This window comes from Pisolithus orientalis (assembly GCF_024613125.1).
Source record: "Pisolithus orientalis strain OTSU chromosome Unknown F5J12scaffold_23, whole genome shotgun sequence".
Classification (NCBI taxonomy): Eukaryota; Fungi; Basidiomycota; class Agaricomycetes; order Boletales; family Pisolithaceae; genus Pisolithus; species Pisolithus orientalis.
In genome coordinates, this window is record NW_026260804.1 from 428,582 (window position 1) to 442,652 (window position 14,071).

General features: G+C 46.7%; 1 protein-coding gene across 1 annotated transcript; it reads right to left on the reverse strand.

Annotated features, from left to right (window-relative positions):
* Positions 1-2,705: 2,705 nt before the first annotated feature.
* On the reverse strand, positions 2,706-2,951 carry F5J12DRAFT_894508 (uncharacterized protein; the record flags this gene model as incomplete). The annotated part of the gene is made up of 2 exons (XM_051747746.1): positions 2,706-2,855; positions 2,889-2,951. The coding sequence occupies 2 exons, from the start codon at positions 2,949-2,951 to the stop codon at positions 2,706-2,708; spliced, it is 213 nt and encodes a 70-aa protein (XP_051598330.1).
* Positions 2,952-14,071: the final 11,120 nt, after the last annotated feature.

Genomic DNA, 14,071 nt, shown 5'->3' on the forward strand with positions numbered 1-14,071 from the left:
AAGTGAAGAGGTGGTCCACAGGGATGAGGTCAGAAACTGGGGATATCTGGCACTTTGGCTGGTCTGATTGCCATCACTGCAACCTTTGTAAGTCTCGTGTCCCTACGTTCTTCTGGCCCAAATATTCTAACAGCCTTGGTATAACAGGCGTGGTACTTACTATTGAGTGACTGTGAGCTTACTACCATTGGGGAAGAAAGCAGACTCAAGTATCAGGACAACTTCGAGTATTTCATCAAACTATTAAGTGACCCATCAAAACAAGAGTGGTCATTGGAAGTGATGGAATTCATCAATCAAGGTGTGTGGAACACTTCTAGTTGTGCCTCTACTAATACTGCACTGGATTCATCCAACATCAATGCCTCTGTAGCTCCTACATGGGAGTCTGACATCTTAGCACAATTGAATGGCCCCCAGCAGCCAACACCCCCTTCCCACATGCCCACTCCTGACTCGAGCTTCGACCCCAACCCTGCCTCCACTTCACATCACATGTCAGAAGCAACCCAGGATTCTTCGGTTGTCATCTCTCAGACAAACTCCATCTCCTCGGCACTTTCAGTTGATGTCGCGAATCTTTCACTTGGAGGTAGTCAAACATCTGTTCTACCATCCATGTCTGCTCATGGAAGGGAGTTTTCTGTCTGGGGACGACAACCTAGGATGGTTGAGGTCCCAGGGGCTGTGGTTGGAGCTATGCAGAACCTGCCAGCAGTGATCGCCCAGGAGCCGCCTACTAAGGAACGTCATATCACCCAACGTAAGGTAAAGGGTAAGTAGTTGTATTGCCATAGTCAGCCATGTGAGCATGCAAATTTCGAGCTTTCTGGCTATGAACCCCTACTTTATGTGCTGTATGCACTACCACGCCTTTGCAAATACAGTTGTCCTTTTCCTTGATTCCTTTGAATTGATGTGATGACTTTCAACCAACATATATCAGGTTTTGGAACATCAAGTTCAAATGGCCCTGTCTCCCTCTCATTGCAACTGCCCTCACCAAAGAAATACCGCCCCATGTTGTGGGTGTTCATACCATTGTCTGCGTCTTTATCAAATCCCAGTCATGCTGGTGACATCTCTGGCAAAGAAGTGGCCATTAAGCTCAAGTCCATCAAAGCAAAGCACCCATAGTTGGTTCATAAATATGTGTTTCATTTTTCTCTCATCTAATTCTCATCTCCAGATTTCTCATTCTCTCTCTCAATTTCATCCATCGCGACACAAAGCTGCACAATCCCCTGATGGGGATCAGGAAATGAGCAACCAAGTCAGCACCACCGACCTCAGTTTTGCAAAGGAGTACCATGACCCCAAGACTCATCTGCATATCCGGTGTATGGGGAACAAGAACCTCACAGGAACCGCCTATTGTACCTCAATAATAACACTCACTTTATGGTTGAACAGGCCCACCATGATGACTTGGGGTCCCTTGCTTACATCCTCATGTATTTCCTCTGTGCACACTTCCCCAATGAGGCATTAAGCCTGCCATGAGGAAGCAGGAGTATGAGAATTGTATGGTGGAGGAAAAGGTGACTACTTCCACAGACTTGCTGTGCTGCAGCTTCTCAAATGATTTTGACGTATTCTTAGATTACACTCAAGCACTTCAGTTCGACAACAAACCTGACTACTCCTACCTCTGCAAGCTCTTCTGTGACTTCTTCGTTCACAAGGGTTTCCAGTACGACTTCGTCTTCAGCTGGAGCATTCAGCATGGTGTTCCAAAGGACAGTAGTGCCGGAACGAGTCAGAAGGTGAGCGCTGGCAGAAGATAGGTGGTCCAAGAGGAAGAAGACCACCATGCCAGTGACAGGATGTAGGTGCCACACCCATTCCCACTCCTTTATCATCTGACTCTCTATATCATTGTTGGGCTTCATTCGCAGACCTGTTAGCTGCAAGCCAATGCTACTTGCACTGTACACCAACAACATGGTGCAACTCATGGAAGGGAAGGTGATATTTGGTAAAGGACATGTTCATGCTTTTCTGATTTGCACTGGGTGCGACTGGGATTGGGGGTGGAGGGAAGTGGTAAGGTTACTCAGTCATGATTGGTCAAAGTTTGCAGTTGGGATGGCGCACCCGGTGGGTCATTCTGCAGTGGAATTGGGGTCATTTAGGGCACTTCCCAGCCTTGTGATTGGCCCGAGGCAAGCCTTGTCGAACCTAACATTCTGTTCAATGTCTGCTCTCGATTCGTCTGTTCCATGGTACAACAGGATCACCATCGTATCCAGATCGATCATTTCATATAGCACAGACACTCTTTTCTTCCAAGCTATCCCGATCTCCCTCTGGGGAGTGAAAAGGGTGGGTGCCTATTCCATTCTCACTTTTCCAGACTCTCCCCCTTCAGTGCCATCCTCATACAACATATACTACTACATTTGCTTCTTCATGTCCCTTCCATGATCGTATATGCTCTTTTTTTCCCACTCCTGTTTTCCTTTGTGTGGTTGATCAACATAGTACTTGCACAGACACGCTGTGTCATGGCTTCCCGAACGAATCCGGCATATTCCTCCATTACATTCAGGCACTCCACTGGTTTGATGACAACCCTGACTACTCCCACCCCCGCAGGTTCCAATTCTACAACCCTTCATTCATGGGGGTTTCCAGTACAACTATACCTTCGACTGGAATATGCTCGAGCACTTCGGTTCAATGATAAACCCAACTACTCCTACCTATGCAGGCTCTTTCGAGACCTCTTCCTTCATGAGGGTTTTCAGTGCGACCATGTCTTCAACTAGGGCATTTAGCACGGTACTTCCACAGGCTTGCTGTACCACAGCTCCCCGAGTGAATTCGGCATTCTCCTCAACTATGCTCAAGCACTTCGATTTGATGACAAGCCCGACTACTCCTACCTTCGCAAGCTCTTCTGCAAGGGTTTCCAGTATGACTACATCTTCGACCAGAGCATTCAGCATGGTGGTCCTGAGGATGGTAGTGCCAGAGCAATTCAGAAGGCAAGTGCTAGCAAAAGAAAGGTAGTTTGAACAGCACCTATTGGCATCCAAAGACTTGCCTGCAAAAATCTTCCTCGTATTATGTTTTTTTGCCAGGTTATTCTTGGATGGCGCATGTACCCACCCGGCCTTCGAATACGGAGGTGTTCACTTTTGCCCCACCAGCTCTTCGGTGAAGGATTTCCTGCTCCCCATATTTGTTTTGTTCATAGAGCCCAGTTTCCATTATGGTCTGTTTCAATTCTGGTGGTACAAACGCATTGTATACAACGTTGTTGATATTTTTCCCTCCCCAGTTGTGCAGGGTACAAATTCATATCTACATTACTCCCTTCTACATTTCCAAGATGGCAATTGCAAACAGTATTCCAATTAATACCTGTGGCATTAAATTAAAACAGTAATACGGTTGTCATTATCTCTACATACTTCATGTAATGCTCTCTTGTTTGGCACATGTACAATATGAAGAAACAGTCGCTGAATAAATTTTGTGATGGACTCGAGCAATTCAATATCTCGAATCTCAATGTCCAGAGAGGGATTACCATTTTGGGGCAATTATATAAGCTTCCAGCTATAATACGTGTGAGGTTGGAACTTGAAACATGTTTTTTCGTTCAACTACCACTGTCGTTACATGTCAATGGCCAGCCACACACCCCAGTCCGCCGCCACCCCCGACAGCAAAGATACAGGCAACCCGAACCAACCAACGGATGCGCCCACCCAGCACTGCAACTAATTTTACCACTTGATTTCAGGACAAGCATTTACTGTCTCGTCACTTTACATCGTGTTGCCTGCTCCTTAGGTCAGTTGTTCCTAGCTTCCCATCCCAATTTAATACCATCTCACCGCCAGTCATGCAGCAACACCCTGGACTAGACACCATCCCCGGTTGCCAACCTAGTCCGAGTTACAGAGTCTTCAATGTTACTCCCTCCGATTCCCAACTATGTTGTATGTCCCCCTGCTCTCTGACCATTGACCATGCTGGGTACCTGGGGAGTCGCTATCCCATCCCTGCCACTACTGTTTTCGTTACCCCATAACCCTCTGTCCAATGGCATCAGTACATGGGCCTATCCAAGCAGCACACACATCGTCATTCTGCCTGTACACAGCCTCTCAGATCTGTGCTATGAATCCCCTTCTCCCCAGTTGCCAATCTAGGCCGAGTTATGCAGTCTAGTGTCACTCCCTCCAATTCCCAAGTATGTTGTATGCCCCCCTGCACTTGTTATCACTGCTCTCTGACCATTGACCGTGCAGGGTACCTGTGGAGTCGCTATCCCCATTCCCTCCCACTGTCGCTTTCCGTTACCCCATTTCCCTCTGTCCACTGGCATTGGTACATGGGCCTATCCAAGCAGTACACTCATCGTCATTCCGCCCTGTACACAGCCCTTCGGACCTGTGCTATGAATCCCCTTCTCCGGTTGCCAACTTAGCCCGAGTTATGCAGTCTGGTGTCACTTCCTCCGATCCCCAAGTATGTCGTATGTCCCCATACACTTGTTGTTATCCCTGCTTTCTGACTGTTGACCATGCAGACTACCTGTGGAGTCAAGACAATCCCCATCCTCCCACTACCGCTTTCTGCTACCCCATTTACCCTCCGTCCAATGGCATCGGTACATAGGCCTGTCTGACCGGCACAGCCATCATTCTGCGCTGTATGCAACTGACCTACTCTGCATAATACTAACCTCGATATTCTATGAGTGGGCTGGTAAAGATTAGCAGTACAGACAAGACCTCGGTGATGGATTACAGTAATATTAGCAATATTGCAATAGGGATTAGGGTTACAATGAAAATAATAGTACTGCAATGCAGATTATGTCGTCTTACAATGAAAATGACGGTATTGCAATACAGCCTTACACATTACAATGGTGAAAATAGTTCGCAATGGTAGTACAATAACATTGCAACTATGGCTGCCTAGCAAGTCATTGTTAGGCACTTCAGTCAGCAGGCAATGGCTAACAATAGCATTGCAATCACGTGTTCCTGGCGCAGAGCGGCCGGCCATTGTCAGGCATTCCAATCGGCAACCCCTGGATTACACTGCCATGCCAATGAAAACTTTACCTATTGGCGGGGCACTAACATATGTCATCCATTGTAATTACATACAGTCATGTGTAATGGCTGTGATTTTTTTCCGACAGAGGACTTGTTAGGAGGATGTCAACAGGGGGAGAATGAGAGAGCTGGCTGACATTGGCAAAGGCCAATGCCCAGCTGACAAATATGAGTACAGCCACTGGCCAGTTGAATGCCTGGGCCATGGTGTGAGGATGGATATACTCAATATGAGCAATCTATGTTTCAAAGCTGTCAGTGGAGGCACTAGTACTGGTGGCAGATGAAAGGGACTCACCAAGAGATGAATCAGGTTGAATCTCAAGGGCACATTCCAACGAGTGAGCTCGCTTGGCCAAGGAATTGTGCTCAATAGTGCTATGAACTGTCAGATGTAGCATGCTGAAATACTTGTCAGAGGTACTCACCATGCATGACCATCAATGGCAACAAAGGCCAGGGGATGTTGGAGGATGTCAAATGGAAATTTGGGGAGGGAAGAGGATGGCTCCTGCCAATGTACACATGATTAGGAGTTGTGGTAGCCCAAACCTGCCCTAATGGCTTATGTTAGTGTGTTGATGCCTTGAGGCTACAAGCCGGTTCGAGCTGTAAAGTACTGTAAGTAATTATAAAGTGGTGTGAAGTCACTTTACAACAGGAAATTGGCATGCAGACTTACAATTGGGCTGGCCAGATTGGCAAGTGAGTCAGTAAAATATGCAAACACACTGAATGGGACAAGACCCTTGAGGTTGCCATTGAAGTTCCATGTGCCAGGCACAGTGTGATGCATAGCCATTACAGTATTATGGTAGCAGGGCGAGGGGCTTTGTGCACTTGACTAATGCACACTGCCACATGGACACTCAGTCAGTTGTTATGCAGTCCTCAGTGCTTCAATGTTCAACTTCAGCACCTGGTGAAATATATATTGTATGATGAGCACAGAGGCAGCAGATTTTTGGCCTTGATGAACACAAACATACTGTACTATACAATGTATTAGATGGAGCTCAGTAAGTAGTACCAGCCAAGAACAAATTCAGCCAAAAACTATTGAGAGGCACTGCCAAGTCAAAAATGACAAATGTCAACATGGCACAGTAGCATACAAAATTTCCCCCCTACTGAATGAGAATGCCCAAAGGCCAAATACTAGCTGCTGACTGCAAAAGTGATCAACTATTGATGTAAATTTAATGGTGGTGCCCCCACACCTGCATCCCCTCCATCCGAATCACACAGTTGTCAAACATGATGGATGGGAGGTCCTGTCTCTAAGCAATCAGTGTCACATGGGGACGTCCCACTCTCCATGCTCGGACCCTGATCATAACATGCCTGAGACTGTAAGTCCCCCACCACATGTTGCTTCTGTGTCCTGAGCACACCCTAGTGCACCCTAGCACACCTCCCACACCACAATCAACAATGCCAGTGCTGTCACGAGGCATCAGACACTCCAAACAGCCGTCCCCACCACCAAGGGTGAGCCACTGTGGCTGGGAGGCTGGTCCAAAATTTGCAACTCCCATGCACCACCACCTGCCAATTTTCTGGAATAAACTGACTTTTTTTACAAGTTATATTTAGATTTCGCTTTTTTGGTTGCTTAGTCAGCAGTAGTTCTACTTGTGTACAGTTTTTTTTTCTGTAGAAAAAAAAATAGATGAGTTACCACAGATGAGAGATGAAATTGAGCAGGTTGTTTCCCTGCACCCGACAGCCATAGGAGCCGCTGTTCCTGCATGAACACCAGTTGGAGGTTGTGGGGGTTTGCCTGGGCATAGCCCCTATCCCCCTCTTTGGGGTAGATGTCCCATCATCTAGTGAGAGCATTGGGCTTAGCACCAAGCTTACCTGGGTGGAAGTGAATGATGAGGTTGAACTGTGACAGGTACTCAGACCACCAGGCTTGCTGGCATGTGAGTACCTTAGAGGTTGAGAAATATTCTAGGTTTTTGTGGTCAGTGACCATGTCAACAGGTAGAGGGGCACCCTCCAAGTAGTATCTCCAGGCCTGGAAGGCTTCAAAGATAGCAAGTAGCTCCTTATTGTGGGTGTCATAGTTGAGTTCCAGTGCAGACAGTGTCTGGGAGTAAAAGGTGACTGTGCAAAGTTGGTTGTCTTCACCAGTAATGGACAGTATGCTGGCAATGGCATAGTCCAAAGCATCAGTTTCCACTGTGAGTTGAGTGCTGGGAATGAAGTGAGTAAGGATAGGAGTGGTGGTGAAAGCTTCTTTGAGCATATTGAAGGCTGATTGGAACTCCTTGGAGAAGTTCCAGGGTATGTTTTTTCATGTAAGGCAGGTCAAGGGGATGACAATGTCCAAGTAGTTGTAGATGAAACATCAGTGGAAGTTGGCAAAGCCTAGGAAGGACTGGATGTCTTTGACCTTCCAGGGCTCAGGCCAGTCACAGACAGCTTTGATCTTTTTGCTGGACATGGTGCATCAGGAAATTAACACATTACTATTTTTGACCTTTTTGTGACTTTTTTTGACCTTTTTGTGACTTTTTTTGACTTTTTTGTGACTATTGTGACTATTTGTGACTTTTTGGGAAGGAACCGACTATCTGTACTTTTTTTTTGACCATATACAGCATTTTGAAGAATGAAAAGAGAACAGAATCTATTGAGACAACTAAGTGATGATATATCTAAGCCAAGAAGACTAGAAAATGTCCAAAAATTCAGAGATATTGAGCCATTGGTGTGATGCACACTGTCTGAGAGAAAAATCACAATATCTCTTTGGAACCTCCATCAATTTGAATGTATGTGGTATCTACTGAAAGCTATGAACTAGGTGGTTTGAACAAGACAAAAATCAGCAATAAAAGTGCAGCCATGCCTGCAGGACATGGGTAATGATAGTAGATTCCTTCCCAAAAAGTCACATTAGTCACAAAAAGTCAAAAATAGTAATGTGTTATTTTCCTGATGTGAGGCCAGTCAGCAAAAGACAGTAGCCTAGGTATTCTACCAATTTGGAGTGGAACTCACATTTTTCTGGTTTGGCATACAGGCCATGCTTCTGGAGTCAGCACAGAACCTCTTTAACATGCTGCTGGTGTGAGTTCTTGTCATTGGAATAGATGAGTATGTCATCCAGGTAGACCATGATGCATACATCTAGGAGGTTGGCAAACACCATGTTGACAAAGCATTGGAATGCTGCCAGGGCATTGGATAGACCAAAAGGCATGACAAGCCATTCAAAGGACCCATACTGAGTGCAGAATGTGGTTTTCCATTCATCACCATCAGTGATCCAGACCAGGTGGTATGCATACCTGAGGTCAGTTTTGGTGTAGATCTTGGCCTGGATGGCAAGTCAAGGAGGTTGGTGATGAGAGGGAGTGGGTATCAGTCCTTTTTGGTGATCTTGTTCAAGCCCCAGAAGTCAACACAAAGCCAAAGGGAGCTGTCCTTCTTCTTGACAAAGAGGACCAGTGCTCCATGAGGGGAAGAGGTCAGCCAGATGAACCCAGTAGCCAGGTGCTCATCTAGGAAGGCTTGGAGAGCTTCTAGCTCTACTGGTGACAGGGAGTAGATAGGGCTGAGGGGCAGTGATGAGTCCCCTTCCAGCTCAATCTTGAGATCATGTTCTTGATGGGGTGCCAGAGTAGTGGCTTTGGATTTACTGAACATGTTGGTGTACTCATGGTACTCTGGTGGAATGCTGGAGAGGTTCAGTGCATCTTCCACTTTTGAAGACCAAAGGGAAGTGAAAGCAGAGGGATGGAGATGGAGGCTGAACTGAGAAGACCCTTCAAGTTTGCATGCCTGGACATAGGCTGTGGCATTGATGAAGGTGATGGGTGGGCAAGTCAAGCCCAGTGCAACCAGTTTCTCTAATTGCAGGGTCAGATGCTCATTAGAGCTGAAGATGGTTGGTCCGGGAGCTGTAGGCTCAGGGTCAGGGGGTGATGTTGGGGGGTCTGGTACTTGTTGTGCAGGTGTCTGGAATCTAACACTGCTTGAGACCCAGTCAATTGACAAATTGTGTTGGGTGAGCCAGTTGTATCCTAAGACTGCCTTGCATTTGGAGTCCAGTGGGGTTGTGTAGGGGGTGACCAGGGTTGCATTGCCAGAGGGAAAAGCAAAGACAAGGTCTGCTGCCTGGGTGATGACCAAGTTGGATGTGCCATTGAACAGCCAAAGCTGGACTGGCAGGACAGAGTAGAGGGGAACAGAGATTTTATTTGCAAACTTTGTATCTATGAAACAGTGTGTAGAGCCAGAGTCAATGAGTACTGGGAATGCGAGCTCATCATAGGATGCTAAAGAAATGGTAGGCATAAGACTATTTGGGTTGCAAAGAGTGGACATGTTGAGCTTAACCTCTGAGAGCACACCACTGGAGTCAATGCAGTCCTTGGGGTGTGTGAGGTTCTGAGGACTGCTGACTATTTTTTTGCCTCAGTGGAGGCCTCCAGTGTGACTTCCAGAGCTGCTGTGGTTGCTCTAGCCTTGGCCACCTTCTTGGGGCATTCCTTGGCTACATGACCTTCCCCTCTGCAGAACATGCAGAGATTTAGGTCAAAGTGTTGCTTTTGCTTGGCAGCCATTAACTTTCCATCCTTGCCAAGTTTGTTGCTGGTTAGCTTGGGCTTTGAAGACCCAGTGTTGGTACTGCCAGTCTTCAGTGCAGTGGGGGACTGGGAGGTGTTGGATGCTGAGGTTTTCCCTTTGTCAGTGTTCAAGTTTTTGTTGCTGGTCTTTGACAAGTTCTGGTTACCAGAAGACTAGTTCTGGCATTGGACCTCCTCACATCATTCCCAGTAGCAGGCATCTATGTCCTGAGCTAGATGGTGAAGGTCTTCAAGGGTGTGGGGTTTGCCTACCCAGCTTATCTCATCTTTGATTCAGTTGGGAAGACTGGCATAGAAGAAGTGGCAGAGAGCCCCATTGCTGTGACCCCAGACCTGAGTAGCTAGCCTGTTGAACTCAACCATGTATTTGTTGATGGGGTGGGATTCTTTCATGGTTGGGTGGTTGAGCTGGTTCTTGGCTTCTGTTACCAGGTCATGGGGACCAAAGGTTGACTGGAGTTCAATGACAAACTCATGCCAGTTGTCCATCCACAGGGGTGGGTCCTTGGGTTCACCAGTGAAGAGAAGGTCCAGCTCAAACCATTCAAGTGCCATTCCCTTGAGGTAGGATTGGGCAAAGGTTACCTTTTGGTGGTCATTGCAGAAGGTTTGGGGTTTGTTCTGGAAAGTCAGCTTGCACTGGATGAGGAACTGCCAGAGCTTCTTTGGGTTGGTGCTGTCAAAGGTGTCTGGCTCTTGGACCTTGGCTGATCCTGAGCTTCCTTCAGTGTCTTGGCAGGAAGACTGGGTGAGAGACTGTACAGCCCTGGTGAGACTGTCCAAGACCTTATGGTTTGAAGGATTTCTTCAGTTCCCTCATTTTCACCTTCCTCAGGATTAGGCCTGAAAGGATCATCATTGTTGTCATTGTCACCATCACCTCCAGGGTTACCAAATGGAGGGGGAGGCTAACAACCAGCTGGTGTTGGTGTGCCTCAATTGTTGGAAGCCAGTGTAGTACTGGAATGATGGGCTGAGAATCCTTGGAACTGCTGCATGATTGCAGAAGTCTGGTGGTGACTGGCAAGGGAACTAAGGGCCAACTGGCAGCAAGGGTCATCTGAGGTTTCTGGTTGAGTTGGTCTCAAGGCAGAGGCAGATTCTAAAGCATGGTCTGCTTGAGCTTGGGTGTGGGTTCTGGTCATGGGTGGTGAGTGATTTGCACAAGTGGTAGTCTGAATATACTGTTAAGTTCATGACTGGATCAGGGATCGAAGGCTGAAGGCCAAGCACTGGGTGCAACAACCCTTGGTCTTAGCTCATGTGCTAGACCCTTGTGCAAGCAACAGGTTGAACTCAGAGTAAGCCAAGGGGGGTCAGGAGTGAAAGCTGAGAGTCAACTCAAGCTTAAGCTAGGAGCTTGGGGGGTGAACTAGGTTGATATTCAGACTGAGGAACTAAGTACAATGTATGTAGAGTATATATACTGAAGACTGGCAACCCAAAGGCTGGGGTTACCAGTGAAAGACTAAATAGTGACACCAGGAACTAACTAAAAGTCAAGCAAGGAGGTGGGGGTCTGAGAGCCAAAGACAGATACTGCCTCAGCACAAGTGAGGGCAGTACAAAAGCTAACTGGAAAAGTATAGTGAGGGACAGAGTTCATTTCAGCATTTGGCATTGACTCAGCATTCTGAATGTAAGACTGAACTGTGGGTTTCTTGGTATGTGACACTGCCAAGGATATCACATCTGCTCAATATGGATGGGCAGATGGCTGGCAATAGTCTGATTAATGCCAAATACATCCAGAGTGCAGCTTGTGAGATCTGGGTCACTCAAATCATCTCTGATTCATGCCAGCATGGTGTCCATGGAAAGCCATTGTTCAGTGGGTGCTGTGGATACTGCATCTGCTCAATACAGATGGGTGGATGGCTGGAAATAGTCTGATTAATGCCAAATACATACAGGGTGAAGCTTGCAAGATCTGGGTCACTCAAATCATCTCCAATTCATGCCAGCATGGTGCCCATGGAAAGCCACTGTTCAGTGGGTGCCAAGGATACTGTATCCATTAGTGATGGGCCCATCTTTATGTTTCAACAGGGTACATCTTACTGGGGCCAGGCCTGCCCATATGTTGTGATAATATAAATAATACTACTGAAGGGCCTGTCCATATGTTGTGATGCTATACATGAGATTACTGACAGGCCTGTCTTTATGTTTCATCAGAGGTACATCTTACTGTGGATGGGCCCATCCATATGTTGCAACAATATAAATAATACTACTGAAGGGCCCAACCTTAGGTTGTGACTCTATTAAATGATATTAGTGATTGTTAAGTCTGGGTCTTCACCAGTCCAAGGCTGGTCCAGAGTCTGGTCAGGGGTCAGGGGGGTAGTCTAGAAACTAGGAGGTTGGACTGTTGGACTTAGCAACTGAGGTTGCAGTGCTATTCCCTTGCATGGGCCATAGTCCAGTCAAGAGGCAGAAGTCAGAGACTAGAGATACCAGGTTAGAGGTTAGATGAGACTAAGCTGATTTCAGACTGAGGCTAAAACAGATTACCCTACAGCTTAAATACTAGAGGTAACCTAAGTGTAACATAGCACTGGAGACTGGTCCGCACCAATACAACAATGATTGGTAAACTGATTGGTAAGTAATGTTACAAAGAATACTATCAAGCAAAACTATGAACAAAGGATTTACTGGGAACCAGGGCAGGGCTTGTGGCTGGGCCAGGTGTTACACTGGCCTGGTACCAACTGAGTGGACAACTTGATTGGACACTGCCTTGTGGTGCCTCACAAGCTAACATGTTTCTGGGTCTAAGGGTAAAGGCTGGGACCAGGGCAAGGATTGGATGAGACTGGTCAAGACCAGGGTAGAGCTGGTCTAGAGTAGTCTGGAAATGGTCATGGCAGTATCCCCCTCTTGGAGCCAAGCCCATGAGGCTCCAATCACTGTAGAAATGGGATTTTAATCAGGTGCAGTGATAGTTGGGTGATAGGCTGTAGTCATACTATATCCTAAGAGTAGTAAATGCTAATAATATGTCTGAGAATCGTTGTGAGGTGTTCTTGTTTTGAAGTGTAATCTGGTCAGATTTGCAAACCTATTGTCATGACAATTCCAACATGCATCAACTATTTTCTAAGTAGATTACACTGCGATTATAGGATATGTACATGAGTCACATCATATAAATCACATTGATCCTCACCATCTTCACTTGCACTATTCAGAATAATAAGATCAGATTATATCCAGAGTGCCTACTACATGGTGCACTTTGAAAATGGTTGCCCCCCCCCCCCCCCTGGGTGCCACCCTCACTCACTGTTCCCCTGGCCCCCTCATCTGAATCCAGCACATAGGAATGCATCTTCCATGCCGTAGACAGATGTACTCTCAGGCATGTCTGAGTGGGCATGTGTCAGGGCACTCTAATGTCCTCCCTGGCCATCCAGACAATCTATTTGCACCTCCTAGTCAAAGCAATAGACCATCAGCAAATACAAGTGGGTGCATGCTGGATCTGTTCATGACTAGTACTCCTGCTCAACAGAATGACTGACCACCAGTCAGTACAGATTTCCTGTCTGAATAGCCCTGCACCTTGCCTTACCTCTGTAGCTATTCACACCCTTGTTTTCCTTCCAGCATCAGTTCCATGATGTGGAGACAACCAGTCCTGTTGATCCACATGAAGCCCTGCCCTATCCCTATCTAGGAGGGAGTCAGCCCAACCAACCAATCGGCTATAAGCCTTACCAGGGGGACAGAAACAGACATGAACATACTACACCAGTCTATTCCAGTAGGTCTGTTCATAGCCAGTCAAATAGCCATGGACATGGTGAGGTTCTTGTGCAAGGCCATTCCCATATGTATGCACCAAATCATTCTAGAAGCAGGTCCTTTGTGCCAGACCTGCATGGTTATGATTGTGAGCCAATGTGCAGCTATGAATGCGAGCCTATGCACAGCTTGCAAGTGACAGTTGCACAGATAATGGTTGATATCAGAAACCTTACTGAAGGGAAGATGAATCTCAAAGAAGAACTTACCAGACTGAGGGAAGACAACAACATGGTGACTTCTCACCTTGGTGCTCTTGAACAGAGCTTTGCAGAACTTCAAGAGAAAGGTGAAGTGGCCCTGAAGCAAGCCTCGTCAAGGACAAGTTCCAATGATCATATGGCTGTAAAGGTATGTCAGTATGCCATGCTACTTGTTGGATGTGCTCACCAGACAATCTTAATTCCCATTACAAGTCTATTATCCAGCCACTGTTCTGCCAATTTTGTGGAATTGACTGTAGCCATAGCAAGAAAGTTTGTGTGGTGGCACTAGCTGCTGTCAAACCTCTTGATAATGGAGAACCCTTGAAACTTACCACTGAAGGGGTCGAGATCTGGCACCCCAATT